General features: G+C 36.6%; 1 protein-coding gene across 2 annotated transcripts in view; it reads left to right on the top strand.

Annotated features, from left to right (window-relative positions):
* The window catches only part of KCNH7 (potassium voltage-gated channel subfamily H member 7), a 527,402-nt gene that overhangs the window by 482,294 nt on the left and 31,669 nt on the right, over positions 1-13,439 (top strand). Inside the window, exon 9 of one of the 2 annotated variants that reach the window (XM_086370020.1) lies at positions 12,080-12,332. In XM_086370020.1, the coding sequence (XP_086226146.1) occupies positions 12,080-12,332 (253 nt within the window). The remainder of the gene's footprint in view (positions 1-12,079; positions 12,333-13,439) is intronic. The other variant, XM_086370012.1, reaches the window with a different exon arrangement.

Genomic DNA, 13,439 nt, shown 5'->3' with positions numbered 1-13,439 from the left:
GGGCGTTAGTCATGTTTTCTAAGATGGGAACATTGGCCCAGATTCTAATTCTAATTTTACATGCCTTATGTATGAGCTGTGCTGGAGTAGGCAACACCAGAACCGAGTTCAGAATGCTTTTTTATAATAAAGCAGGAATGGTTAATTGAGATGTCACTCCTATGAATTACTTATTCATAACATTTTTGTATAGATTTTGGTTACACTTTCCTTGTCATTTTTAAAGAAATCTTTGCAATTTATAGACATTGATGCTCTGTCTCTCATCTAGATTTCAGTTTATTCCTAGTCTCTTTCTAATATGCTGAGTTTGTTTAGGATATTGTCTGGATTTTAATTTTTTTGTTTTTTGTATCATCCAGTTAGTCAACTTTTCCTGTATACTTCAGAGATCCTGTCCTGTTTCACAAAGTTCCCACTAAACCTGTGGATTACACAAGTAGTTTCCTAGGCTTTGAGCTTTGTTATATGATTAAGGAAGAAAATTCTGAATCTGTTTGAAATGTAGTTTTATAAATTTTCTTCACATGGATGGAAGATAGGACTTTTTCTTTTGGTCTTAAATACCCCTGATTTATACATTAAATTATTAGGTATAATTGGAATATATATTCCCTGATGGCTCTGATGGTAAAGAATCCTCCTGCAATGCAGGCAACCCAGGTTCATTCCCTGGGTGGAGAAGATTCCCTGGAGAAGGAAATAGCTACCCACTCCAGCTTTCTTGCATAGAGAATCCCATGGACAGAGGAGCCTGGCAGGCTATAGTTCATGGGGTCTCAAAGAGTCAGATGCAACTCAGCACAAATACCTTTACTCCCATATTGGCTCTATTCCCTGGTGGCTTAGAGGGTAAACCGTCTGCCTGCAATGCAGGAGACAGGAAGATCCCCTGCAGAAGAAATGGCACCCCACTCCAGTACTTTTGCCTGGAAAATCCCATGGACAGAGTAGCCTCATAGGCTACAGTCCATGGGGTCACAAAGAGTTGGAAACGACTGAGTAATGACACACATGGCAATATAAATTCTGATTTATTGTTAATAGCTTTATATCATACTTTGGTTATCTGACAAGGCAAGTCAACTCTTACTAATCTTGCTTTTCTTATTTGGGGGGACATATGAGAATATTTATTATTCCATACAAAATATATGACTATCTTAATTCAATTATGACAGATTCCATTTGGGCTTTTGAGATAACCCAGAGATCAGATTGTTATTTCTGGCACACAAAAATCAGAACTTGTAACCAATATCAAAGTTTACTCAAGAATATATGTAATCATAAGGCAAATCAAGGCATGTCGATCCTTCTTCTAGTATGTGTTCTAAGTTTTAACATTGTTGTTCAGTCACTAAGTCATGTCCGATTCTTTGCAACCCCATGGACTATAGCACGCTAGGTTCCTCTGCCTTCCACTATCTCACAGGGTTTGCTCAAATTCATGTCCATTGAGTCAGTGATGTTAGTTAACCATCTCATCCTCTGCTACCCGCTTCTCGTTTTGCCCTCTACCTTTCCCAGCATCAGGGTCTCTTCCAGTGAGTCAGCTCATAGCATCAGGTGGCCAAACTATTGGAGCTTCAGCTTCAGCAACAGTCCTTCCAATGAATATTCAGGGTTGATTTCCTTCAGGGTTGATTGGTTTGATCTCCTTGCTATCCAAGGGACACTCAAGAGTCTTCTCCAGCACCACAATTTGAAAGCATCAGTTCTTTGGTGCTCAGCTTCACTCATCCAATTCTCACATCCATTCATGACTACTAGAAAAATCATAGCTTTGACTCTACTGATCTTTGTCAGCAAAGTGGTGTCTCTGCTTTTTAATCTAGGTTTGTCATAGCTTTTCTTCTAAGAAGCAGGCATCCTAAGTTCATGGCTGAAGTCACAGCCCTCAGTGATTTTGGAATCCAGGAAAATAAAATCTGTCATTGTTTCTACTTTTTCCCCTTCTATTTGCCACGAAGTGATGGGACCAGATGCCATGATCTTAGTTTTTTGAATGTTGAGTTTCAAGCCAGCTTTTTCACTCTTTTCTTTCATCCTCATGAAGAGACTCTTTAGTTCCTTTTCACTTTCTGCCATTAGAGTGGTATCATCTGCATACCTGAGGTTGTTGATGTTTCTCCCAGCCATCTTGATTCCAGCTTGTGATTCATCCAGCCAAGCATTTCGCTTCAAGTATCCTGCATAAAAGTTAAATCATATTTAACATAGGAGGCCCCTAAACCATGTGTGTGATAACATAACACTTAAGCAGAACGAAGCTCTTTTGGTCATCAGACATACACATTTTAGAGTCTGGAAGTTACATAGCTTACAAGACATTTTCTAAAAAGTAATGTCCTATAAATCAATGAAATATTTGTTTACTGTAAGCAATTTAAACTAGACACACCCTGCCACAGATAAATGCCACTCCATAGATAAGAGCTGCCCCACACCTTTAGTGTGCTTGTGAAGAGCAGGTCATTAATCTTTGTCATTATCTAGTCACTTTTCTTTCCAGATATTACTCAGAAAGGAGAGAGAATGAATCAAATACCTGTTGCTAACCCTTTCCATTCTATGAATTTTATATTAATTTTTACATGACTTTGAAATTTCAATATTAAGTTCCTTGCTGCACATTAAAATCATCTGAATATATAAATATTAGTGCTTCAGACCTACCCTGCAACAGTTAAACCAGAATTGCCTATAGCTATGTCAGAGCATCAGTATTTTTATGTCTATTCTAACATGTATCCAGGATTGCGAGCCACTGATGTACAGCCTAAAAAAATTATGTCTCCTTCAGTAAGATTTTTCTAATGCTCTTAGAAATTCTTACCTTTGTTATTAAATTCATTCTTAAATTTATATATCTTAGTCAACCAAATGAAATACATTATACATTTCTGTTTTTACCTGCTATTTATCTTCCTTATAGCCATGTTAACATATTATCTGTCTCATTGTTTTTTCATTTGTTCTTTTTGCCTTACCACACGATTTGCAGGATCTTAGTTCCCTGACCAGAGATTGAACCCTCAACCCTGGGGAAGTGAAGGTGCGGAGTCCCAACCACTGGACTCTCAGGAAATTCCCTATCTGCCTCACTCTTATCGGACTTTTCCTTTAGTTTGTTTTAGTCTGATTTGGGTTGCTTTGTTTGGGCAGGAGGAGAGGTCGTTGAGGATTTACTCTTGGATGTTCTAAGTATCATATCAGCAACAAAAAGAGATACATCCATTCTCTTTTTTAAAACTACTATTTATTTCCCATATGAATTCACTAGATTCTTCAAAACAGTTTTGAATAGTAGTAGCTGACTTTTTGAAAATAACTTTACCATTAAAACTAATAGTTTTAAAAAATTATTGCATTTCTGAAATAAATCCTACTTGGTCACAGATATTTTTGATATTTTGTTGATTGTATTAGCCAGTAAATTATTCATAACTGTGCATCTATTTTATAGTGGTATTGTTCTATAGTTACAAGCTTTTTAAATGTTAGAAAGAAATCATCTCTTAAACTATGTGGTCGTGGTGGTTTTAATAGTAGTTCTTTAACCACCATTCAATCTATACTATGGTAATTATTTATTCTGCTTCTTTCTTGGTCAATATTGATAATTCATATTTTGGGAAAAATTCATCCATTACATCTAGGCTTTCAAAGTGGTTACAAAATTGCTTCAAAGATTCTCTTTTAACTCATTTATTTAGTCTTTTCCATATCTGTAGCTACCTCTGCCTTATCATTGGTAAATTTGCATATTTTTGTTCTTTTTTTCTTCCTTTAGCAGGCCTTTGAAAGATTCACTTATTTCACTGTATTTTTTTCAAGGAACTAGCCTTTGGATTAATTTATTATTGCTACTATTTTTTCATCTTCAGCATTTGCCTTCATTACCTTCTTTTTTATTTCTTTGTTTTGTTCTATTATTTTTACCATTTGTTTTAAGTTTTTTTGAGTCTTTCTTTCTGAAATAACTAAGACATTAAGACTAGTATTTTCCTTTCAATGTAAATTTTTCTGTGGTTCCATGGATTTTGATATGAATTTTTCTACTGCATTCTAAATTATGTATTTTTTGATCCAAAGGTTATCATAGAGTGTGGTTCTTAATTTTCATGTGCTTCTGATTTTTAGTCACTTTTTAATTATTTTTTCTAGAGTTAATGGACTATATAAGATTTCCACTTTTATAAATGTTTAAGTACCCACACCTAATACAAAACCAATCTATGACTGCATTTGTTTGCAATGACTCACTTTTATAAAGTTTTTCCAAAACATGTCGTTTTATTTTCATGGAGATGGGGGAACCCTGCTCTCTTTCTTTAGTCATACTTACTTCATTCTTTTATGTGCAATACAATTGAATTACGTGATTTCATTAACAAGTACAGCTGATGTACACGTGTTTCGGAACTTACACAGCTGGTTTGAAACTCAATTTGTAGAAGTAGGAATGTACGAGAACACAACAATATGGAACATTTGGAGTGCTGGGTAACAAGACTAAACACATTTTACAGAAGGGGAATCTACTAGATAGAGGAAGAGAACTTCTGCTATTTTGAGAACTTCTGCTATTTTGAAAAAAGTTATAAAATTACCAATAGAGCCATCACTTTCCCTAGAAAACAACTGAATTGTTGTCTAGTTTTAATCTTTCTGGGAAACAAAGACCCTAACCAGTACAAAAAGAAAATAGCATTTATGCTACGTTGCTATTCTTTGTTGCTTATCGAAAAAACTGATGAATGAATGGAAAACATTTTGTACTTCACCATACTAGTAGCAACTTTAGAAATCCACTCTGATGAACAGCTATGGCAAGTCACAAGGGTTGAAGGAATCCTGGACTAAGTTTAGAGTCTTAATTCTTCCACAAATAAAATCCCTTAATGCACTTTTTTTGTTGTTGTTTACGCACTTAGTCATGTTCGACTCTTTTTGACCCCATGGACTGTAGCCGGCCAGGCTCCTCTGTCACTGGGATTTCCTAGACAAGAATACTGGGTTGGGTTGCCATTTCCTCTCCAGGGAATCTTCCCAATTCAGGGATTAAACCTGCATCTCCTGCATTGGCAGGTGAATTCTTTACCACGAAACCACCAGGGAAACCCTTAATACACTTATTCTTTAGTTTTCGTGTGAAAAAATGGGGAAATCACCCTTCTACATTCCTTATATAAAGCTGATAAATCAAAACATGATTGTAACATATTACACATGAGAAAATTTTCTGAAACATAAAACTAGATTCAAATTCAATATGGTATATCAAATGTGAAGTGGTACTTAAATCACTTTTTCATTATATGGCAGACTGCACCTCCCTTTTCCTTAATTTGTAGGCAAACTCAGCTCATCTAAAATCAGTCCACTTATAAAAAAGTATTTATGAGGTATTCCTTCATCCCTTCCTTCACTCCCTCTCTCAAATAATTGGGAGGTTGAGGGGAAGGTCCTGAAATTGCTTTTCAGGATGCAGATCCCTTCTTTTGCCTTTAGAAACTTTAGTGAGTTCCAGGGTTTCCCCTGAGACCTTATTTCAAAAATCCTAGTGTACCCTCTTAAGTCAGGCCTTTGCTGATTTAGCAGAAGGGCTTCAGAGTTAGAGTAGCAAGAATAAGTATGTAAAAGCAGTAAATCCCCTCTGCCTACACATCATCGCTCGTGCTGCAGCCCATCCTAGGCCCTGACTTAACTGGGATCAGGTTAAAGTTTTAGTGTCCTTCTGAAAGCAAAGGAACATATCATAATTAAGCTGTTAACTGGGGACGGGAACTGCAGGACAAGGAAGGGACAAGGGAAAGATGCAGGAGGGAGGACTCTGTTTTTATTTTTCAGAGAAAATTTTCTTGTAGCACAACTGGTTCAGGATTTATGACACTGTTTTCCATGTCTATGTGCAGCAGCATTTTGATCTGCTCATGTTTTTTGCCTAAATGATGTAACCATATGATATATGTTGAAAAGTTGCATGCAGAAAATTAGTTAATTTTCGCAAGACTTATAAAAGCCCTTAGTCATGGATTCTACAATACCCTGCTTTGCCAGCAATCTTGCCACATGTGATAGTGCTATGCATTAAAACAATTCTTTCTTCTCATTAGCCACATGAAAGTAAAATAAGCAAGTAGATGAAAAAGCAGTTTGAGATCTCAGACTAAGACTATATATATTTGTATGTTTAAAACTACTAAAAGAATGTACCTGACTTGATCAGTGGATAAACATGTAATCACCAAGGAAAGACGAAAGATGTATTCTCCCTATTCCTTAATGATAAACCATAATCATAGAAATAATATAATCTGGGATGACCTCAAAATTATGAAATCCATTAAGGAACAACATTATCTTCTAGAAAGAGTGAAAAGTGAGGTTTAGTATCTTTTAAAGATGTTATCAAATCTAGAACGTCCACATAGTATATAATAATCATATTAGAATTTTTAAAAAGCTATAAAATATTAAGGCTGTGATTTAGGGCAGAGATTTAAGATTTGTTTTATTTCTTGCATAATTCATTTGATAATCATACTTGAGTTTTAATGTTTCGTTAGTCAGTGTTAATTTATGTTTTGATTAATACTAGTTTGTCAAGATTTAAGTATATTTAAGGACCCAAGGAAATTTCCTACTGTTAGTTATCACAGTTACCAAAGTTGTTTCTGTGATTAATTTGCTGTTTAGGGGAACCATTTGCCACATTCAGACTGTCTTTCTCCGTGTGCCCTCTGCAGGCTGCCTTTAGGAATGGCCCTCTCTGAAGCCCTGCTAAGTGAAACAAACCAAAAGCCATTTATTACAGCATAGGTCAGCTTTCCAATGCTATCTAAATAGGGGACCTCTATTAGATAATATTTTTTTTTTCAAAATAAAATACAAGAGTTCAAAACACTATGAAAGGAGAGTTTTGGTTTTGTTTATTTTTTTGGTAAAAATTCAATTGTTGACATTCTTCCAACAGAACTTAGATAGTATACACACCGCAAAAAGAGTGTTTTGCATTGCAAGCTAAGAAACAGCAAACACTGAATCTTGTATCTTAAATCTGAGGAAGGAATAATAGAGTTTGATAGATGGTTAATATGGAATAGTTATTTCCATTTTTGCTGTCTCCATTTGTCATTTCTTCAGTCTGACTTTGATTTAATACTTCTATCTTGTTTTGTGGTTGTCGGGTGGTTTTGTTTGAATGTCCCTAAAATTTTATTTCTCTAGTACTAAGTTATGGGATTGATTTAACAGTCACAGAAAGCACTTCTTACTCACTTAAAAGAACAAATGTCTCATTTGTCTTATATAATCTGAGAGTTTCATAGAGTTTTATCTACCTACATTCAAGTAAAAGGAAGTTAATTTTGCATTTATAAAATATTCAAATGACTTTATATCATAATTAAGATATGAAAATTTTATCAGCCTTGGAAAAAATGTTCTGGAACTTTCAGGAACTTTTTACTCACCTTAAATTAGCTATTACCTTGATAGTTCCTTTGAACAGCCATTAGTATTGTAAACTTGCATTATAAAAGTCTAATTTGGCATGAAAATGTGGGAAATTCTGAGTAACCTTATATATATATATTTTTTCCTAATCAGGGCATTTAGAGGCTTAAGGACCAGGGATATTTTAAGAATGTTTTATTCATTGTTATGCTCTCATGCCTAGTATAGTGCCTGGCATACAGTAGATACTTAATAAATATTTGTTAAAAGAATGAAGACTTCTTTTCCAAGCTGCAGGCCATGAAACTGAGCAATGGCCTTAGTCTGACATCAGGCCAACTCAGTAAAACAATAGCTCCATCTGCACAGCAAAAGATGCTGTGTACCCTCATAGCAGCTCCAGAGCCTGACAAACAAGAAGCTCATGTAGAGTGTAGCAGCATGACTGCAATAATCATTAAACCAACCTGTGTCCTGGTTTGTATTTATGTATTTGAAACAGATTCTCTTTTAGCCAGGCTAAAGAGTAAATAAAATGCTAAGGCTTTTATCTGCTCAGGCTCAATAAAATGCCACTATTCGAATGCTAAATGAGGAAGTTCCAAGTCAGGTAGTTTAGCAGAGGAACCACCTGACCAGAACAGGAAATCAGTTGGAAGCAAGAAAGGCAACATGGCTGGGACACTGGAAGGGGTGCCTTGGATAACTATCCACTTAAGCCCTACCCTTTCTTCCCACCCTTTCACTGTGCCTCTACCTCTGTTTCAATACAGCTCCCTCTCTTATAACTCCCATTGTAAAATCCCTTTACTTAGGCATAACCCAGACTCCAATGCTGCTAACTTACTTAGGACTTCCAAATCTCTGGGCTAGGAAGAGATTCAATGAATAAATCTTAGCTTCTACTGAGTTCTATGTAATTGACTTAAGAAAATTAAGGAAGTCAGTTAAGGGCTAACATCATAGGAGGATTCCTTAATCTAGACAAGTCCTTCATGCCAAGATCTGCGAATCTTACCCCCACTACATACAAACAAAGGCCTCTCCACAGAATTCTATAGTACTTCCTTTGTTATTGTTTAGTCACTAAGTCATGTCCAATTTTTTTGTGATGGACTGTAGCCATGAACTGTAGCCCACCAGGCTCCTGTGGCCCTAGGATTTTCCAGGCAACAATACTGGAGTGGGTTGCCATTTCCTCCTTCAGGCAACCTTCCCAATCCAGGTATCAAACAAACCTCTGTCTCCTGCATCTCCTGCATTGGCAGGTGGATTCTTTAGGCCACTGAGCTGCCAGGGAAGCCCCATGGTACCTCCTACTAGAGTTATTTTCTCCAGTGATTGTCACTGCTATTAGGATTAGTGTTAGGAGCTGACAACACATGAGAAAGACACTTGATAAGAGAAAGATATTGAAAAACTTTCCCAAGTGCCCTTAAGGCTTCATGGGTGACTCCAAGAACACTGGAATTCCAAAAACATCTTTCTAAATTGATTTAGTAACTGACTACTTTCAAAAAGGATTTAAGACAACTCACAGTGAAAACCTGAGTGCAAAATTACAAGCCAAAATATTTAACACAAGTCATAAAGAGGAAACAAAAGAGAGAGAGATGAAAGGAAAAATAATCAAAACTCTCCTGAGGCAATGGAACACAAAATTTAGTGGTGAATTTCTTAGTCACCAAATGAGACCATCAAAAATACATTGGGCACTGTATCTCTCAATTTCTAGCAAAGAGAATGTAACAATTTCTCTTTAGGAGAAATTGTTAGTTCTTTAGGAACAATAAATATGTGTGAAAAAAAACCAACAGGAAAAGCCAGAAGTAAACTTTCTATTGAATGTCTACAATGCACGGGATGATTTACACTCATTATCACATTTAATTGTGGGCACAACCCTGTGAGGTAGATACTATTTTTACAGTAAAGGAAAATGAATCTCAAGAAAAGTTAATTGACTTGATAAGTCACAGCTAGTAAGGGATGGAACTAAAACTTCAACTCATGCCTGTCTGACTCCATAGCTCATATCACACCCAGTAAGTGTATAACCCCTACCTTGATCTCATCTGCATCTCTAGTTCAAAGCACGCATACACACACACACACACAAACACACACACACACACACACGAACACACAAATACACACACATGCATGCATGCACAATTTCTTATTCTGTAGCCAGGTTATACTCAGGAAATATACCTTAGAAACCTCAGGAAAAATACAAAGCTAGCAGCTGTAAGTTCAACATCCTCGTTCTGACTACTATAGTGATAGCAGTATCTCCACTGGTGGCGGTCAGTGGCTTCAGTTGTGTCCGACTCTGCAACCCATGGACTGTAGCCTCCCAGACACCTCTGTCTATGGGATTCCCCAGGCAAGAATACTGGAGTGGGTTGCCATTTCCTTCTCCAGGGAGTCTCCCTGACCCAGGGATTAAACCCACATCTCCAGAGTCTCCTGCATTGCAGGCAGATTCTTCACCACTAAGCCACAGGGGAAGCCCAGTATCTCCACAGTTTGTGTGAAATATAAAATGCCTTTTTGTACCATATTATAGATAAATCCTAAGAGAAAAATAGCCATATCCAATTTGTTTCTTGGAATAATGTTCCTTATGTTTTTATTTGTATAAGGATACCTGAGAGTTATGCTGAGATCACAACAGTGGGCTTCAGCCAGGAAAAGTAAATCATATGCAAAGACACCAGTGAACTGGAGTCTGTTCCTACCAGAGCAGAAGACAGTATCCAAACCTGCTTATCTTTAGTCTAACATCACTTGCCAAAGCCAATGTGATTAGTTTAGACTGGCAGAAGGATCAGCAAACTAGAGGACTACTTCCATGAGAGGAGCTGTGTTGCTTGTAATCCCGATAAAGAGTAAGAAAAAGATCTCCAACCCCAAAGGCAGAAATGGACAGAGTTGTCATTCTGGAGAGATCTCTGGTCTAAGTAGGAGATGTGATAGGAGTCCAGTCATGGAGGTGAAGCCTCAAGGTTACAGTTAAGGGGAGAGAGAGAGCTCATTCTTTGGGTCTGAGCTAGGTCCTACAGAAACTTCGGGATAAAAGTCTGAGTTTATGCAGCTGTGTGGAGCTGGGTAAGCAGTGTCTTACAATTGGCACACAATATATTGGTAACTTATGACAAATTCGAGTATTGCAAAGGCTCTTATTCTCTGTCAAAGAAACACAGATGGATAAAGTGACTTGCACAAGCATCAACCTGTGGCAGATTCATGACCAGAACACATAGTATGTGGCTTTTCTTCTAAAACACTCCTGAGCTATTTCTGTGAGTGACTCTACGATGAAGGAAGCAAGATGGGAAACAGTGGCTGTGGTGTGTCAGGTCTTCCAAAGATTCCTTTGTATCATGTCACAGCCAGTCTGACCAAGTGCATCACACAGGAGCCCTGCAGATGCAGGATCCTTGTGGCTGCTCTCATATATATATGTTCACTAAAATATGATTTAATTTGAAGGTCTTCTATGAGCACATGTATTAGAATTACATACACAAATAATTTATTATTACATTTAGCTATAGTGGACAGCAATAACAAGATTGACCCAAAAAGGTCAGAAATCCTAAAATTACATTATCAAGCACTTATAATGCCTCCTCCCTCCACTCCAAAGAATATTTAAATGCAATTTATTTTTACTGACTGACAGAGGAAAGTCAACCTGAGAATTAAAATCTCTATATGCCACCCAAAATAGCTAAGAAACATACAGAGACACAAGAGTTGAGTACCTTTGACTCATTGTATATGGGACATTTTTTTTTTGAATAACATAACATTTTATTCAGTTTAAAGTGAGTAGCACCTGTCAGACGTTATTGTTTAATCTTTTTTACAAATTTTTATTTAGTCACTGAATAGGTCGTCAAGACAGTAGAGCTGTTAGAAGCTTTATATATGCATCATAAATTCTGGCACAATTTCCATTTCTGAAAACTGAACTACACTTTTAAAGTACTTCTACTGTTCTCCTTTCCTTTCTCTATTTTCAGTACTTATCAAAATATTTAGTGTAAAATAATGTGCTTATGAAATGTAAATACTCAAAGTATTGTTAGCTAAGAGCCCTCTCTGGTATATGACATTTACAAATACCATGGCTATTTCAGTATCATTATTTATATTAATTATAACTGAGATGTATACCAGAGATAGCAATCTCAATTGACTTGAGATTCCTTCAGAAGATTGTCTTTCTAGTTGTACCACCTTTCATTAATTATGTCCTATTAATTGTCACATTGCATTATCTCTGTGCACAGTATGGTGCTACATAACATAATGCAGGCAATGAGAAGCAGCGTGGAATGTTGTAGGCATGGTATTTTAATGAGACAGCATTTGTGTTGAGTCTGTATGCCTGCAGTTAATTCAGAGAACACGTATTTGAGTTCAAATTCTGACATGTTTAGCAAACCAAATATGCATCAAGTTAGGTGAAGTAGAAGCATTGTAAGAACTCCTGTGTGACAATTACTACACCTGAAGTGCTGTGAACAAGAAGTGTACTTTATTTCAGGTGGAGATCCTCTGTGTGCTGGTAGTATGAAACTCTTTCTCTTTTTTTCTTCAGGTCCTAAAGGGTTTCCCAGAATGTTTACAAGCTGACATTTGTCTACATCTCAACCAGACTTTGCTGCAAAACTGCAAAGCCTTTCGGGGGGCAAGTAAAGGTTGCCTTAGAGCTTTGGCAATGAAGTTCAAGACCACCCATGCACCTCCAGGAGACACCCTGGTTCACTGTGGGGATGTCCTCACTGCGCTTTATTTCTTATCCAGAGGCTCCATTGAAATCCTCAAAGATGACATTGTGGTAGCTATTCTGGGTAAGTGTTTTAAAACTGGATAGTCACAAATTCAGCTTTTAGCCAGTGTCGTGCATGGTTTAAAATGACAGAAAACAGGACTTTCCACTTATTTATGAGTACTATTTAAGATTGATGAATAATTTCAAAGCTTTACTTAAAATTCAATTCAAATCAAATTAACCTTGCAGAAAATACATTTTCTTGACTCTCTCACTTGTTCTCTGGTGTGTAAATGCTTCCATTCTTGGCAGCCACTTAAGCCTTTGAGGCCAAATATATGAAAATGGCATTTTCCTTTTCATGTTACAGGATCGTGGATTCATGCTGAGTCCTTATCACCTTTAAATAAGATGTATATGTAGTAAGCATACTTGCTAGCATGTGCCAATGCCTGTCATGAACTGGATTTGTATGTTGATGAATCCATCTATTTGCTGTACACTTTACTACTGTGTCCCATCAGACAGAATTATATGAGTCCTTACCTAGGTTATCAGTAATATAGCGCTATAAACAACACACAGGGATCAAGGTGTTGAGGAGATAAAAATTCATAAGTTAAACTGGTTTGGGTGCAAAAGAAAGTCCATCTCTCCAATCTGCCTCTTCAAAAATAAATTTAGCCAGTGTGAACTGGTAGGATTTCTTTGGAATATTAGAACAATGGGCAAGCACGAGGGAGCAGAGAGAAATGAGATCAGTTTTTGTTCTCTCCTATCCCTTAGCCAGTAAGTTTAAGGCTCTGTCTCCCTGGGAGCACCCACTCCCAATGTTTGGGAACATGTGCACTCTTTTTTTTCCCCATGGATTAAATCTGGTTCTATTTAAATAAAAAGTACATAATTCAATGATTTCCTTTTACTTGACTCTTGATATTAACATCCAAAGGATGAGTATATGGGCTGTTTTCTTCACTATTGTATAGAACCAGTGGGCATAACACAGATCCAATACATGAATGAAGATGTTTGAGAGATTTATATATCTTGATAATTATACTATGATGAGAAATTTTAAAAACATTTTTTCAAACTTGATCAGAGGTACAATTTGGTTTATAATCCAATAAGCAGACCAAGAATAAAAATATATTTTAAATCACTTAGCAGCTACAGAGTAAAGTGA

This window comes from Bos grunniens, chromosome 2 (genome assembly GCF_055505025.1).
Source record: "Bos grunniens cultivar Pamir isolate PY7600 chromosome 2, Bosgru_T2T1.0, whole genome shotgun sequence".
Classification (NCBI taxonomy): domain Eukaryota; kingdom Metazoa; phylum Chordata; class Mammalia; order Artiodactyla; family Bovidae; genus Bos; species Bos grunniens.
The sequence above is the reverse complement of the archived record's forward strand: the minus strand, read 5'-3'. Positions and strand labels throughout refer to the sequence as shown.